Source organism: Lonchura striata, chromosome 7, assembly GCF_046129695.1.
Source record: "Lonchura striata isolate bLonStr1 chromosome 7, bLonStr1.mat, whole genome shotgun sequence".
NCBI classification, from domain to species: domain Eukaryota; kingdom Metazoa; phylum Chordata; class Aves; order Passeriformes; family Estrildidae; genus Lonchura; species Lonchura striata.
In genome coordinates this window covers 23205118-23222786 of record NC_134609.1, presented here as the reverse complement: position 1 = coordinate 23222786, position 17669 = coordinate 23205118, and the positions used below count along the sequence as shown (strand labels likewise).

General features: G+C 37.0%; 1 protein-coding gene across 3 annotated transcripts in view; it reads right to left on the bottom strand.

Annotated features, from left to right (window-relative positions):
- Nucleotides 1-17669, bottom strand: part of SHOC2 (SHOC2 leucine rich repeat scaffold protein) — a 66924-nt gene that overhangs the window by 8165 nt on the left and 41090 nt on the right. For all 3 annotated transcript variants that reach the window (XM_021526004.3, XM_021526005.3, XM_021526006.3), the window contains 5 exons: nt 7891-8021; nt 5025-5213; nt 3602-3724; nt 1390-1527; nt 785-902 (listed from right to left, as the gene is read on the bottom strand). In XM_021526004.3, the coding sequence (XP_021381679.1) occupies nt 785-902; nt 1390-1527; nt 3602-3724; nt 5025-5213; nt 7891-8021 (699 nt within the window). The remainder of the gene's footprint in view (nt 1-784; nt 903-1389; nt 1528-3601; nt 3725-5024; nt 5214-7890; nt 8022-17669) is intronic.

Here is a 17669-nt window from a genome sequence, read left to right as displayed (position 1 = left end):
ACCTGAAGCCATAATTATCATATGTCACAGTAAAAAAGCAGAAGAGTGTGACTTCTCTGCACAGGAAGATTAACTTATGAATTTATTAAGTGGAACTAACAAGTGTTAAATATTTTTCCTGAATTAAAATTTTACAGTTTGCCTCTACTACACATACTGCAATACAGGTTAACCAGAAGCTGGAAAACAGAGTAATTTCTTCTTAAGACTTCCATTCCTCCTTTCAAAAACATAGAAGTCCTCTCCCAAACATTCCCCTTTTTCCAATCTTATTTCCTATAACCTCAGAGATTATTTATTCTTTCACAAGAGAAAGCAGTAGGCAGGACTCTTGGCATAGTAAATGAACAATAAGGAGAAGCTATAGAAAAAAACAATTGACAGCATGATACATTAAACAGTTACACCTGACAAAAAGTAACTATTCTCTCATCTGTGAAGACAACCAGCTTTAATAACCAAACTGTACTCCTACAATGGTATTTAAAATGTTTTTACTGATTTTAATTACAGAGTTTGTTTCCACAGCATCCAAACTCTCTCCACTAGCTTATAAATTACAAAACTCTGAGTTTAGATTATTTCAGGTTTTTCTCACATTGAGGCACATGTAAGATGAGCAGCTGTAATGGCTCCTCACCAAAGATCATACGAGAGACAAACCATGCCTTCTTCATCTGCACATCACTCTTATTGCTGTTCCTATGGTACATACTTCACATCAGGCTGTACATATATCAGATACTGATCAGATACTTCATCAAACCGGACAACAGGATCTTACCAATTTCCTCAGGAAGGTGTGTGAGAAGGTTCTCTCCGAGCCCAAGGTGCGTCAGATTGGTAAGGTGACCGATTCCTCTTGGAAGGGTGGTCAGCTGATTGTTAGTCAGAACCAATTTCTAAGGGGAAAACATGTTTTTACAAATTAGATTAATTATTTTTGCTTGGAATGACAGCAAGTAACAAGATATGTGGCTGACAAATGAATGGGTTCTACTCTCCTGAATTTGAATGAGAAAAATTTCAACTGTTCATCAACATTTCAAATCTCTATCAAGCATCACTGAATGTAAAAATAGAAAGGTGCCTAATAAAACACATGCCTAAACATAGAAGATTTCAAGAGCATGACTGGAATAATTCCTGGGGTGGTATCATGCTCATGGCACAACAGTTAAAACCCTCAAAAATTTTTGTTCAGTATTAACTAATAAAGCTGGGGAACACTTAATGGGGACTAATTGTGGGCAAAGTTGCACAAGACTTTAAACTTTTGTTTCTATGTCCAGTCTCAAATAGTTTCCACTCATCCAAAAAGCTGCAATTAAATCAGCATGGTGTAAATAAAGGACATAAGATGCTTATCTTGACCAATTATTATTTCACCTGCAGATCCTTGAGGTAAGCTATTTCATTTGGCAAGGATTCCAGTTTGTTTTCCTCTAGATCTAACTCTCGGAGTTTCCGTAGATTTCCAATTCCATGGGGAAGTTTCTTTAGGAGATTGTTTGACAAGATAAGAACCTCAAAAAAGAAACAACAACCAAGCACAGAATTTCAGCAACATAATCAGTAAGTAACAGATTTACAGATTAAGATACCTTTTTCTTTATATTTTCAAATAATGAAGCCCAATATTAGCCTACATTTACATTGAGGAAGTAGATGAAAATTAAAAAAAAAAAAAAAAACAAGTCAGTGATGAAACAATTTTTTCAAGTCTTTAATGATACAAATACATATATTTAGGATATACTTCTTTCAAGTATTACTATATGTAATAATAAATGCAAAGCAAAAACAATAGAAACCTTACTTCTTCAAATTACCAAAGAAAAACAGTTTCTTTCTGAATTTGCCTATCATTTTGTTATGCTTCCTTACAGCCATCTCATAATCATGTTTTACATTATTTGCTGTGCTTGCCAAGTCCTCCTTTAAAAGCTTAGTACTTCCTCTTCTCCCTATATCCCTTTGGTTAGGAGCAGCAGCAAATAAACACACAGATGGGAGCACCTAAGCAGAGCACTGGCTTTCCAAAACGGGCTGCCATCACACACCCACGCCTACTATAGTGCTGTCCTCTTGTTTTTCTCCTCCTTTCTGAGTTCAATTATAAATACTCCAGGTTCAAGAAGTGTATCCTTACTTGCAGTCAGTTAAAAGAGTTATTCATTATTTCACAGGCAAGTTAACAGGGGTTACACTTATACACCATTTTTCCCCTCCAGAGAAACTCTGCAGTTCTACAAAGTAATCAAGCCTCATAACAGCACCATGAGTAGTCAAGTATTTAATTACTGATTAAACAATGTTATTATCTAATTCTTTAAGAAGGCACATTGAAACATGAGGATGTGAAAGAACAGTCAGCATGGACCCTCCTGTCAGCCACACACAACCAGCCAAGGCTGCAAGTGCCTGTCTTCTACCAATAATCCCAATTTCACTGGCTTCATGTAATGTGAAAACACCACAGGCAGGAACAAAACAAAGGCATGGTGAGAATCAAAGTGAAAATCAAAGTGAAAAAAAGCCAATGCCTGAGGATTAGCACAAGCAGCATTTCAGTGACCATCCTTTATGCACTACACGCACAAAGCAGTGAGAACAGTAATATTTTAATCGCGTATCAAGAAACAAAGGCAGGAACAGACAATATTACCTGCGTGAAATGCAGCTGACTTAGCACTGCTGTGGGAACCTTCACTTTTGTGTAAACACCGCCCAAACAGCCCTTTGTATTTGATTTTTTAATTACAGAGAAACACAGTGGTAACAGGTCAGCAAACCAAGCAGCTCTCCAGCTTCAGCAGCTGACAGACCACCAGCAAACCCAGCTGTTAGAGGTTACTAATTTCCCAATCACATCAACCACAGCCTTAACTTAAAAGGGAACTGGGCTATTAAGTAACTATTACTCTGTCATAATTTTAGCCCCACACTACAGGAATAATTAAATAGTCACAGAAGAAGTCACATTAGAAATTTGCAATTTTTGTTATAGCTCTTTAACAGATTTTTCCCAGCAACTTACAGAGCCTAAGTCCCCTCAACTGCCCAAACAAGTACTTCTGTCTTTCTGTCCCTCCAAGGCAATAATTTGTCTCTGCTGATGGTACTCTGAGAAACAGGATGAGGGGACAGAGCAGGTTTAGTTCAAGCTTTTAACCTATGAGTTCTTCATCCTCAAAGGCTGAGAACTCCCACCTGGCTGCCTGACACTCAAGCCTCTCCTGGCTGTCAAACATTTCATTATGTTTTTCTGATCCATGCTGCTTCCATGCTGGTCTCCAGGAATTGAACCAAGTTTAGCAACACTGCATTTACAACACTGATTCCTGTTGAGAAAAAATTTTCTTCTACCTGGCTAAAAATATAGCTGTACCATAGTGGTTTGTGCACAGTCATCCAGAGTCTAAAGAACATTCAAAAGCCATTGACAGTGGCCACAAACAGATGTAACAGGGGATTAAACAGCACAGATATACATATTTATTTAGCTTTATTTGACTCCAAAGTAATATTACTTAAACCCGAAGCAGAGAATCCCTATATTGCAAGTATTCATTTAGCTGTTAGCTTATACTCTTCTCACCTCAAGAGAAACAAGCCCAGATACATCCTCAGGGATTTTTGTGAGCTGGTTAGTTGCTAAATTCAGTTCTACCATACTTGTCCATGTCCCGAAATCCAAGGGGAGAGATGTCAGCTGATTGTCCTGTGATTTAACATATCAAACATTTAGGGTCTACCCTTGCCAGAAGTTGGAAAGGCATCTGACAGATACACGAACTGCTAAATAGAAATACTTCATAACAACATAGTTGATAGTGAAATCAGAAGACTAAAATGTTGGTAATTGGCCAATTTTTTTTTTTTTTTTTTCAAACTCCACCAAATATTAGTGGTACCAATCTAGAGTTACAGAATTGACTCTCTGTTACTAATATGAACTGAAGTGGAAAAATTAGAAGCACTTAATTATCAAGCTCTCACACAGTGGTTAAAACATTTTTTGTCCTCTTTCTGCTGAATACAATGAATGGTGGGTCCAAAAAAAGAACAGAAAGTTCACCATAACTTACAAAGATGCTATCAGCAAATGTTTGAATCCTAAAAATATATGGAGTTTTAAAAAAATCCAAACACACCAATCAAGAGAATAAACACCACCATGTAAAAAACCCACCAGAACCCATACACCAAAACCTGCTGAGGGGAAAAAACCCAGCAAACCCACAACCAAAAAAAAAGAGAACCAAAAAAACCCCATGTACTTTAATGGCTCAGAGTAAAAGCATCTGAAATTACTCTGAACATGTTACTGCTCAAAATATTTTTTAAGTATTTGATTTAGACCAGTCACCAAAAGATCTTTTAAGAATGGTCACACAAAGTTGTGGCAAACAGGCAAATTTACAAATGGGTATGTGAAAAAATCTGACAATGCAAACTGAGGATTCATTTGTGTCAAACGATTCTAAAGCAGTAGCTGAGCTTAGCTACTGCTCAAGGATTTCTTTAAATAAATCTATTCATATAAAAAATCATATTTTTTCCCTACTTTAACTGTATTAGCACACTTAAAACCTCTTTTGTTGTGCTCTTCAACTATTGGCAAAAGTCTCTAGACTTAGGTTTTGAAAGACCATATTAAAAAAAATTATTTTACACACTTCTGTTTATAATGTAAACTGTAAGTGTCTGAAGGAGAAATAAGCTAATCTACATGCTTGTGTCCCATGTGAATATTAAAGAACTTTGCAGCCAGCTTTCTTATTTTCATTGTTCAAACTCAAGCAAATGTGACAAAATCTTAACTAACAAACATAAAGACCATTTAGTAACTTCTTGATAGCACAATCTTAGACTAATACAGAATTATTTATGTATCTAGCAGCAGCATCCACTTCAGCAAGATAAATTCATTCCTTACATTATTAAGCCTGCCAGAATTCATGGAGCTGCAAACAGTGCTCCTCATTGATTTTACACAGTAGCATGTTTCTGTGCCTCACCTTCATGTTCAGCTTACTTAATACTTTAGCTCTAGAGAAAATTCCAAAGGGGATTTTATTGATGCGGTTGTGCTCCATATTGAGAGAGTAGATTGTGGAGAACTGGGACGGGCCACCCACAGGATAGGACTGGAAGCAGTTCCTGGCCAATGTTAAACTAGTCAGTTTGACAAGGCTGGATAAAAGACCCTGTAGAAAGAAGAAAACCACCCAAGAACTTAGGACAGATTTATTTGAATGCGTCTCTTTTCCCTTATGGGTCTAATTAGAAATGCTTTTTCCCCCTTAAGTCCATCCCCTGAAGAAGTGTTGCAATACACAAACCAGTGTTAAATTTGATAAAACTTCCACCAGCAACAACCTCTGCTCACAGTCAGCCCCCTTCCTCCCTGCATGCTGACAGATATAAAAAAGCATACATAGCATTTAAAAGCACAGGTTTGGGAGGTTTGGTAACTCTTTACTACTCTGAAAGCAATTTTTCTAATGACACGTTGCTCCAGGAGCACAGAGGTAGCATGTCCATCCCATCTCCAGCAGCTATTTTGGCTCCAGCAGCTCACCCACATCAAAATGGAGACCAAAGAAATATCAACCCCACACAATGGCTCCCAGAAGAGGCATTTGATAATTCCAGTACAAATCGTTGGTAACATCATAAAAATCCATACTGCGATCACAACTTGTCAGTGTCTTGTAATTATACCATAATAGTTTCAGATAATCAGGCAGAGAAAAAGAAGAGGATGGGTTGGAAAATTCCATTGTTTTTTCCTTTTTCTAAAATATTCCTAAGTAGTTACTGCTCTATTATTTTTCCCCTTAAAAAATAAAAAGCAAGAATCCTGTAAGTAAACTGCCTAGCAAGGGCTGCCCATTGAATCCAGAGTTTCATTTCTTTTGACAATCTAATTAGATTCCAAAATCCCGGCAGCCCATATCTCAGTTCATCTGTTAGTTGTGTGCCAAGCACGTTGCTGGAACTGTGGAGATGGATAATGAGATCTAAATTACTGCTGAAGTGTCACCTTTGCTTATTACTACACCAACTTGAATCCAGCCCTATTTGCTTAAGTATTACAGAAATTGAAGATTCATGCATGACATTACATACCATAAATAATGCAACATCTGCAATCAGGAATGAGCAGTAACAAGATAATGATTCCAACCATATTCCTAATGTCAGTATTTCTGGATTGCAATTTGAGCTCCATATTCACTGTGAATGCTTTAAGAACATGGCTTTGCTGTTTCACCAGGAAAGCTTTGGCAACTTTTATAAATAGTTATTAACATTATTGTAAATAAAATAAGATCTAATAGGGACTTACCTACATGCCTTGGCTAAAACTTTAGACATTGGGGGCATCTAGTAAATATCAGTGAAGCATTTTCCCCACTACAGATAAAATAATGGATCTTCAAATCAGTATTAATCTAACTTAATCATTAATTAGTATAATCTTTGGTTAGGAAATATTGTTTCTACCTATTCTTTAATTAACAGATATTAGTCCTAGGGTTAGGCAGTCCCTGAGCTCCAACACACTTTATTGTTCAGATGGATTTTGGCATTTCAAAAAGCTGGTTTTGAAGGCTGCTTGTATACCAAAAAAATACATAAAATATGTTAGCTAATTCACTCTAATAGCCCAGAGTAATTAAATGCACTTGAAGGGAAGCAAGAGAGCTTTGGCAGTACAAAGAGAGCAATGCTCTTACATCTATGAGACCTGTGGCAGTGCTGCCTTCTTCCAGACCATCCTTTTAAGATAAAATATTTATTAGGCATTGTGTCAGCAGCTTCAGCTATGTTTTGAAACTCAGAAATTTCTTCTTCAAATACAGTTCTTTGTCTTATAGCGCAAAATGTTTTATTTTAAACAGATTACAGTATAAACTATACATTTCTGCAAACTTAAGTGTTAGCATATTGTGGGCAAATGTACCTGAAGAAGGCAGCACAGTTACTAAGAGGTTTGTATTATGACTGAACGTGTTTTAAAGCAAGTAATCATCCTTCACATTAGCTTTTTGTAATTACACTGTAGTTGCTTTTGTAACATGTCTGGGTGGGGTGGACTATCTTAGCTCTCATCCCAAAAGCAGCTTGGTGGCTTTCACTCTAGCATTTTCTTAAATTATAGTCTTGCCCAAACATTTATTAAATTCTCTGTTTCAGTCTATCATTGCTGAGCTCAGAAATTTATCTGAGGAAAATTAGTTACTTACTGCCCTTTGTTATTGCAAATACTTTGCCTAATTCCAAATGCTTTTTTTTCCCCTTGTATTTATTTCTTACAGACATATTTAGATAACCTTTAACCTCATTTTATACTAGTAATTTAGACGACTTGGGGTCATAGGGATGACCATCATTAAAACAGAAGAGACTATAAAACTTTATGTTGTGTCATGAAGTCTTCATCTTAAAAGGATCTAAAGAAATTGAATAAATATCCAAAATAAGAAGCAATCACATCAGATTTTTTTCTGTCATCTGAACAATTACTTCCAGGAAGTAATGCTTCATGAAGCAGAAACACTGAGAAACACTTATATGGCTTGAAGGGTGGGAATCTGAACTCATTATTTAAGTTTTTCTAAAGACACAGCACAGCAAATACAACCACATGTGCTGCTCCCAGTTTTGACTCAAGTTGTATGACATTAGTCTTTCTACACTAAATATACCTAGTATTTATATAATTGACATAATTCACTTTACTTTTAGGTTAAAACAAAGGGTATTCCTCAGAGTTAAGATGCAAGATGAAATAATTTCCCTTGTTCCAGTCCCTTTTCAAAACATCAATGCTCTCCAGCAGCATCCCCTCCCCAGTCCACTCCCTCTATTCCTCACCTCTGGTAAAGTAGAAATGTTGTTGTTCTCCAAGTTCAGCTCATCAAGTTCACTGCATTTTGCTAAAGACTTGGGAATTGCTGACAGCCTATTGTACCTCAGGCCAAGACGACTTAGACTGGACAGATTTCCTAGGGGTAGAAAACAGGTGTTAATATGCTGTGAGAATCACACAAACACAGAACAAGGTGTGACTCCTGATTCTTCTATTGTCTTTCACATTACACTTCAAAATTTCAAATGGTGAAATGGAGCTATCATCCCAAAACAGGAGACAGATTTACAATGCTGAAGTCAACCATGCAGAAGTAGATTGTGCGTATTAAATATTATTCTGAAGTTCTGTATAATATGATATGCAAGCAAGGCTTATGTCCTATTGTAAAAGTCCTTCTATCCTGATCTTTCTATCAACAAAACATACTATCATTTTTCCAGATGTTCCCAAAATGACTTTTTAAAATTACAGGCAGTATCATTCAATGCCATGAATCATATTACCAGAACTTGGGCATGCCTCATACAACTCGGGTGCTGGAAAAACAATTTCCTCTGCAAGGAAAAAAAATCCCCACAGCTTTGCCATCTTCCAACAGCAAGAAAACCTTTAATATGTGATAGGAAAAACCCCAGAATTTCCAACATTTAGAGTGATACTGAAGGAAAAGTCTGGATGAAGTCTACAAAAATCTGGACAGTAATGCATGTAAAAATACTTCTGAATACTGCTAGGCTGATGGTCCCAGTTGATGTCTTTCTGTCAGGGAATAAAAATATCGAGGAACTTGCAGCTTGAAAAGCTGAAGCTAAAAGCTTCAACCTTTTCCATCTAACAAGTACTAAAGACCAAAACCAACTGCTCAAGGATGTTGTTGAACTATAGTGTGCTGGGGCATTTAGCCTCTCCTGCAGGTAGCAAGGCCTTGAACTTCACTGAAAAGCCAACTGCCAAATTGTACACAGAAACTTGACCTCTGGCTCATCCCTGCAGTCAGAAAAGGTATCTGTGCAGGTCTGGGCTTCACACCAGGGGAGCTTGTGAACATTCACACAATCAGTTCCTTGCAAAACATTTGCTGGTTTACACTCACTTTTACAGCCACACACGGCACAACACCTTTGTTCTGAAAATTGAAGTACCAGCCTGACACATTAGAAAGGAAACAATGCATTTAACAACCAGAAGTAATTTTAAAAGATGAAGAGGTCTTAATATGTACAGCCTAAATGCTCATTAAGTGAAGGCTGTTTTAGTGTCTATGCATGTGCACTTACACAAAGGCTACTGCAGCACAGCAAAGGAAGAAGCAAATTGTAGAGTATGTCCGTTAGACAGAGAAAAACTTTCAACAAAGCAAGAGGCAAAATATCTCTTTCCTGAACCTGGTCAAAATAAATATCCCAACATCACCAAATAGTTGGGAATGTAGATAATAAAAATTTGAAACTAGAAAGAATGCTGTATGATTTCACTGTAGTTTCTAAAACAGAGAAGTTGCAGAAGGACTGATAGTAAAACAAAAAAAAGCACCAAAAAAGAGCAGAAAACAAAAAACATTAGTTCCCCATAAAACTGCAACTGAAAAAAATCCAAAACCCATAAACCCCTTAATATACAACAAAAATAATCTACATCTTACAAATCAAGAAAAAAAAAAGGATGAGTTTTCGGTGCATATCTGGTAATTATCTGACAAGCTTGGCAACAAATTTTACTTAGTACCATCAACAGCTAAACAAAAGTCACAACAGGTAGCTACACATCATTGCTTAACTTGTCATATTTTCAATTGGGATTTTGAGTTCTATTTTTTAAAGCACTGGATTCTAAGCTAGTATAAAATTTTTATAGAAGCAGCAAAGAAAGTGTTCACTTAATCAGAAAAAGGCATTTAAAATCCAAGGCTATCAATATTGCACTCCAGTGCACAAATCTTCATCTTTTCCTGTTAAATCCTGCAATGCATATTCACACTAAAGAGAATAATTAAGACCTGTTCTGATCCTGCAGTCCACTAGTACAAAGGCACAGATTTGTACATAACTTAGCCATTTCATACTGTATTTGTGAGATCAGGCATTGCTGGCTGAAAAAAAAACTGGCCTCGCTTCACACAAAAAACATTCTATTGCAAGGCTCCAAGATCATTAGAATTTGCCATCCTAGGGATGAACAAAGCACACTCTGACTGTATTTCTCTGAATTGTTATTTAATGTTTTACTAAAGAATGAACAACAAACTTTACACAAAATAAGATATAAACCTACTATTCTTTTCACTACCTAAAACATGCACTAGATGCTGATCAGGATTTTCAGGCAAACAGGGGAGTAGACAGCATGATGCCAACTGTTGCTTAGCAATACAACATTGCTGTGCCAGTTCCAGATTGCGAGCACAGGCTGTATGTATATGGCTCTCTTCCTACCAACAATGTGGCATTTCAGAAAAATGAAACAAGGCAGACACTAGAGAGAGTCAAAATGTACCATAAAGAAGAGAATGACACACGTTGGCGATCCTCATGACATTATCATGAAGAGAAAGGAGGCATAAATAGCAGCTCTCATTAATTTCTCCTTATCATAAGTAGCATTTCTTAATAGAACTTTATCACTGTTTCTTTACTAGTTATCTTTCTTCTCCATGGGAAAGGCATAACAGAAGACACATCCTCTGTGTACCACATTCCTTATGATTGTGTTACACACCACGGCACAATTATTCCTGAGGACAAAACCAATATTTCAGCTGCAGCTGCATCAGTAGCACCTCTCCCACTGCTCTTAGAAGGATTGTCCTGGGCCCAGCTAATGCAGACAACATGAGCCACCTTCTCATTTCAAGCCAGAATTTATTTACAGCCCCTCAGTCTTCAGTCAATAAGGCTCAGCTATCATTTCATCATTGTGAATGCATCGGCAGTGTGAAACCCTTATCATCTTTTATCTTCACATGCTGGACAAGCCACATCCTAGACACACCTTCACAAAATAGGATACAGCTCTTCCCTCTGCCCAGTGTGTCTAAGTTAACTTTTCTTTTTAACAGGAATGCACCATGCACCAGTACAATGTTAACATTTGCCTCCATGGTCCAGGGGCCAGTTGGCTAACATGAAAACTAAGTGACGAACTGTTTTAGCACAGAAACTGTTGCAAGATGCTTAAGACCACACCTGGTGCACCGAACCATCAAATGATCCCACTTACAGCTCCCTGAGCTCAGGATTACCTAGCAGATAGCCATATTTGGAGTTGCTTTACAGTGCTTGCACTCATCTCCATCATTTCCAGCTCAGCTACTGCTTTCCGAGATGGAACAGCACGAGGTATCTGCTGATGGGTTCTCAGGTAAGCCTAAGGAATAAGGCAAGGAAGGCAACAACTGATCATGATCAGCTCAGTCAGACTGTCACCAGAACCATGTGCAGTTGTACTTTCGTCACTGAAGCTGCACCTCAGCAGCTGCTCTGAACCAGCCCCTCGCAGGTAATGACTCAGAAAACACTGCACTAGATGTTCATGTACGTGACCGTTTGGTAACCACAAGTGAAAAGCAAATACCAGCAGTAAAAGCAGCAAGCAAAACGCCTTCCAACTTGTTTTCTTAGAGAGTCTGTTATGCAAACCCTTGTAAACTCAACTGCCTTATTTACTGGTACTTCTAAAACAAGATTGCAAAGCCTGACTAAGCCCTAAACTCACACCAGGCCTAAGCAAGTCACTGAAAAGTCACTTGCTTTAGTTCAACTTTTGTCAGAAACAGCTACTCTTGCAATTCAGGTTTCACAGATGCCTTGTCTCAGGACCATTTTCTCACCAGCGCAGTATTAACACCCATGAGCAGATGCCAGCTCTCATGGTAGAAGCAACCTAAGCAAAGAATTCATAATCCCTTCACTGGAGTGACTTTATGTCTCTCAGGATTAGCTGCTTCATTTACACAGAAGTGAATTTAAAATCCTTGGAAGCATGCAAATCCAGAAATATTAAACTGATACAATAAAAGGGATGTGAAATAGATGGTTTAAATTATTTTTTTATTAAGGGTACTTCAAAAATATTAATCAAAGGAAAAACAGGTGTTTGTCAATCCCCTCCCACCCCACCCCCCCCCAAAAAAAAAAAAAAAAGAGAGAGACAGGAAATAAAGCAGGAAACTATAATACCAAAACAATATTTTTTTAGAAAGACCACCTGAAGTGGTCTCTACATCTCTTTTTTAAGTATTTCAAAATCAGGAGAAAAAAGAACTGCTAAGCTGAATATAAAGAAATACAAATTCCTAATTCAAAGTCCTACTAGCACTTTTTAAACAGAGTGATAAATGCTCTCTTCTTCTGAAATTTACCACACCTCTTCCTTTCACTCCCTTAGTTAAAATAATCCTTCTAATTCCCTCTCCTTAGATGAAAGGTCATTATTAATGTGAAACTTAGTTCATTAAGCTAATTTGCTATCAGGATCAGTTGCTTTTTTTTAAATAAACCAAAAGCACCAGATCAATTTAAAAATCTGTTCACTAGATAAAACTACAGATAAAGTTAAAAACACAAACTGGACTTATAAGAGCTGTGCACATCAAAACCCCATAAGATCATTATCAACAATATATGTGAACTTCAGCACACAATAGAAAATCGCAGGAACCTGCTACAAACAACATGGCACTATTAAGTATTTCAGATGGCATAACTTGTATAAATATTCTTAGCTTTTGATTTGACTCAACTTGGCACACAGTGAGCAGTCACCTACTAAAGAACATGTTTTACGTGGCCACATGTTACTTCATAGAGTGCCATGTGCTTAATTCACTGAGAGATATTCTCCTAGCAAAGAAAAATTGCTGGTTTGCATACAAAAGATACCAGGTATCATTTTTAACTAACTGAAAGCAAGAAGTACAGCTAAAATTAATAATACTTTTTTTAAAAAATTAAATTTGATGTCACTTTAAAAAAAATACATGAATTAAATTTAATATATCACATTATATTAATCTTGCAGAGAGAATAACAAAGATGACAATACAAAATAAATTTCAAATTGTATGGGAGATAGCAAACATGCTAGAGATGGGCAGTTGTGGACAGAGATTAAAGACTGCATTCCAATATTTCAGCAGTGGCTCCTGGTCTAAAATAGCCCTGAGTCAGAAGATGCCTGTACCACACTTTGTACTTACTATATACTAGTTTTCCAGATGTCAGCCAAACTCTGTGACAACTTTTTAACTGTATAACAGATTTTTAGGTGAAAGGAGCTGTTGGTGTATTTAATCTAATCTCTTATCAGAAAGCAAACCAGTTCCCCTGATAGCTGTAGAGTAAAATTAAAGACTTCAGATAAAGTGTTTAACCTTCAGTTGCACTCCACAAGCAGAGAGCAACAGCACAAAATGACTGGTCCAACAAGACACCCCAAAAGAGATCTCAGTGATCTTGCTGCAGAACAAAATCCCACAGCCATTATTCATCTGGTCAGGGGGCACCTTCTTCCTAAATCAAAGCTTGTAGGTTTGTACAAATTTAAACTTGTGTCACTGACCACCATCTGAGAGACAGCAAATCTCCACAGTCCCTACATCCCTCATGTTTAATATACTCTGGCTAAAGGCTGATGCCCTAGAAAAATTGGTAATGAGGACAGAAAAGTGATGGGGGTGGGAGGGCAACCACTCTTAGAACCGCAGGAAAGAAGGGAATCCCTCCTGATCATTGCTACCAACTATCAAAGCCAAAGCATGAAATGTAATTATTCTGTTCCAAATACAAAAGTGTAGTTAATTACAATACGAAGTTAACTTTATTTTACTGGTTTAACAGTAAAGTGACTTCTAGTGTACTTTAATTTTTCTTTTCAGCCTCCAATACCTCTGGATATATCAGGAAGGCCAGTGTAGGAGGCAAAATCAAATTCACAAATTACCAAAGTCAGCAGGGTCCATCATTTTTTGCCCTGCTCAAACCAAAGCACATTATCCTCTTAATGCAAATTCTAGGAGTTCTGATGAAGATGTTATCTGTTAGAAAGCTATTTAATATGAATTTAAAATTAGCCTCTATGACCCCTATGAGTTTAAATGCCATCTGAAGAGAGCAAAGAACTCTTTCTACTTTCAGTCTACGAGTATCATCCAAAGACAGGTTTTTCCTCATGATATCAATATTAAAACACTAAATTGTGACCACAAGCAGTCAGTTATTTCCCAATTCTCATGCCAGAATGTAACATTACTGACTGTGTGAAAGATGCACACAAGATACTCGCAAAAACCTGAGCAACAAAGGCTCAGGTACCCAATACTCACCATACACAACACCTGCATAAGGCTAGAGAGCACAAACTCTTAGTGACATGTTTCTGAAACTGTCTAGATGAAAATTCAACTTAAAACTCATTTATTATGTGTTCATCAAAATGCAAGTAACTCACAAACCCACTTGTCTCAATTCTGATGTGTTCCTTTGAATCACTCTTCCCTTGTGCCTGCTTCTTACATAAAGAAAATAAGATTATAGGCTTTTTCTTTCTGCAGTACACTAATCATTCTGAAAATGCTGAGCTGCAGTTATAATACATCCGTACACATTGGTCTCTGCATCTAATTACTCTGTAAAGGTACATGCATTCACTAAAATAAACTGCCCCCACTCTAGTCTTAGGATGAATATCCAACCAATATACAAAATAAAAATATTTTCATAAATACACTGAATCAATAAACTTAGAATTAATTAGCCACTAGAAGCTATCCTAACCTTTAATGAAAGCAATACATATGTATTTAGCAATATTGGGTTTGCATTGGAAATGTATTCATTAAAATATGAAATGGAAATTATAATTAGCTGAAAATTATACAAAAATACAAAACACTTCACATTGCAACAGAGACAAAAACAACAGCTGGACCTTATTTTAAGCTATCAATGAAAGCATTGCATTTTACTCAGTTCACACTGTATATAGTAAGACAAAGCAACTAAAATTTATTTAATTTAATTTTTTATTGGTAGTCTTTTTTTTTCTTTTCAAATTTCTATTTAAGGCCTTTCTGGGAAAGTAAAGATATATATTAATGTAAATCATATTGTATGAACAGTTTATACTTAATTGGCAATGAGATAAAAACATTAACCTTTCCTAAGTGAAAAATGTTTTTAATTTTTTAAGTCTGCCCTACTACATAAAGCTAACATATAAAATGTACAACCCATGTATATATCTTTACAATTTTAGCTAATTAAGTAATGCAAGAATTATTTTATGGAGACCAGGGCTCTACTTTGTATCTTCCCTCCAGCTGAATGCTGTCCAACAGCAGATACCGTGAGAAGAATGTAAAGAAAGGGAAAAGGACACCCTGAAACTTCCTGAAGAGTGAGGGAAGATTCAACAGTGACTTCCCAAATGCAGATGCAACTGCAATGATTTTTTTCTGCATAACTGCCACATCACACCGTGAGCTTTCAGCATCTGCATCAGCCTGTGCAAACACTGAGAGCCAAATGTCCCCTGCCCAAAACATGCACTACTGTCTGATCTCCACTAGTGTGACACAACAGCTCACATGCCTGCCCTTCTGAACGTGGAGGACAAAATAAGCAAGTCACTTCCCATTTACCCCCCACCTGACATTTTCCAGCCAATTTCATTACTTTACATTTACTAAATCTAGAATTAAAGGCAACAAGAACCAGAAGTTTTCCTTTATGAGACCACCATGAGAGCTAGTAATATAAAAATGAGCATATGAGAGTGGGAGCCACTACTTCCAACCAGATAAAGAAAAGGCTGGACTTACTGCAATTGCCCAATACTAGCAGAATCCAATTTTAAAAGTTTAATTAACAGCATAGTCCAAGAACAAAACCTTAGACAAAGCACCAAATGTTGATCAGCTGTCCCAGAGTGAGCCTATGGAAAGAGGCTTGATGCCACAAAACAGAATGCTCACTAACCAAAGCACGAGGCAGTAGCTTAAATGTTGAGCATATGACTATTGCTGTGAAAGCTGGAGCAGAAGCCTCTACACTTTGCTCCATCAGAACAGTGAGTAATTAACCACATCAAACCCATCGGTCACATCTGAATGTTGCCCCTGATCACTGAGGGAGCTGCGGGTGCTCAGATGTTTCAGAACAAGACTCCTGCTTTTGCTAAACCTGCCAAATTTAAAATACCATTTTAAAGTAGTTTCACATTTCTTCATAAATATCTTTACTTCTAGGGACTTAAAGCTCTCAACCACAATTTTGCATAACCTGAGCTGTACCAATTCCATACGTCTGGTTCTGGTCAGCGCTTCATGTTTTATCAGCTGTAGGTTTAAAGAGCACAGCAGTGCTCTCAGAGGTACATTAGGGTTAAACAGGTTAGAAGTGTGGTTTGAAGCACAATTTCAAACAGCAAAACCAACCAATAAGTACTATTTCGTTTCATGAAAGCTGTGATTTTAGCTTCTGAGCTACAGTGCCACAGAGAAGGGCAGGAGGGTAGTGCAGAGCTGTAAATGAATTTCCCATTTTCCTAACCATCTCTTAGGAACAGTGCTATGTCAGACACTGGAAAGTGTGTCCATTGACAGAATTTTTTGTGCTTTTAAAGTATAATTTTGGAACATTTACAACTGACTATTCTTTTTCTTATTAAAATTTCTGTTGCCTTAGATGCCTGTGAATATGGCACACTTGACTATGATCAAATTGCACACGTAAGCACACAAAACTAGAAAATTACAAAGCAGATGAAGAATCTGGTATTATTAAAAGCTGTAGCTCTTTTGTTTCTGTTATATTTCTTTCTCAAATCAGTTTTTCTATGCTTTTACATATGAAATTGTGAACAGATTTGTACAGAACACTAAAATTAAAAGTTCAAAGAGGGAATACTCACTATGTGGTATTTGCAGGACAAAATTATCTAAGCTATCTTGTAATCCTAAGAAACAATTTACTCCACCCAAAATTTGTTTCCAGTCTCAAAAGTTCAATTCATAATTTTAATATAAATGGTATGTTGTTGACCTTCTTCTATATAACTTTTGGATACATTAGCATGCCAGCTAAGTATACAGAGATAAGGCACTGTGTAAATAAAAGTAGCTAACAATTCCACCACCCTCCAAAAGAAAAAAAAAAAAACAAAACCAAAAAAACACCACAACATGGGGGGGAGGGTGAGGGGAGGGTGTAATCTGCAATGAAAACACTAAACAGCTACGATCCCACTATGATTTTGATTCTCGGCTCAAGACTCTCAAAATGTGCTAAGCCCTTCCACAAAGCTCATTTTTCTTACAGGAAATGATCTAATATAAAAAGTACTTTACAATTTTCAATCAACAGAAATACAGATATGAATGTATTAAGCCAATATCTATAAAGCAAGGCATTAGGTCACTTCCTGACAACTAATATCTTAAATCGACATTTGTTACTGCACAAAAGCATGCTTCTACAGCATTAGTTGAGAGAAGAACATGGTATATTTACAGAGTGGGTATATTGGCTCTGCAACCTCTGTAATCACTGCTGATGCATAATCCCTTCCCTGCCACTCCCCTGCATGTCACCCTCACGTCCCTTTCTCACAGCTCCAGCACATTTCAGTGCAAACAAGCTGTTTTTTAAGTTAGGCAGACTCTGAAATCTTTCTGTGGTAAAACCAAAACTTGTTTAGATAGTCCAGCAGCTACTTTAAGAGGGTTTTTTGATGGAGGGGAAGGAAAAGGGTCCTTTCTGAGGGGAGGGAGAAATAGAAAGCAAAG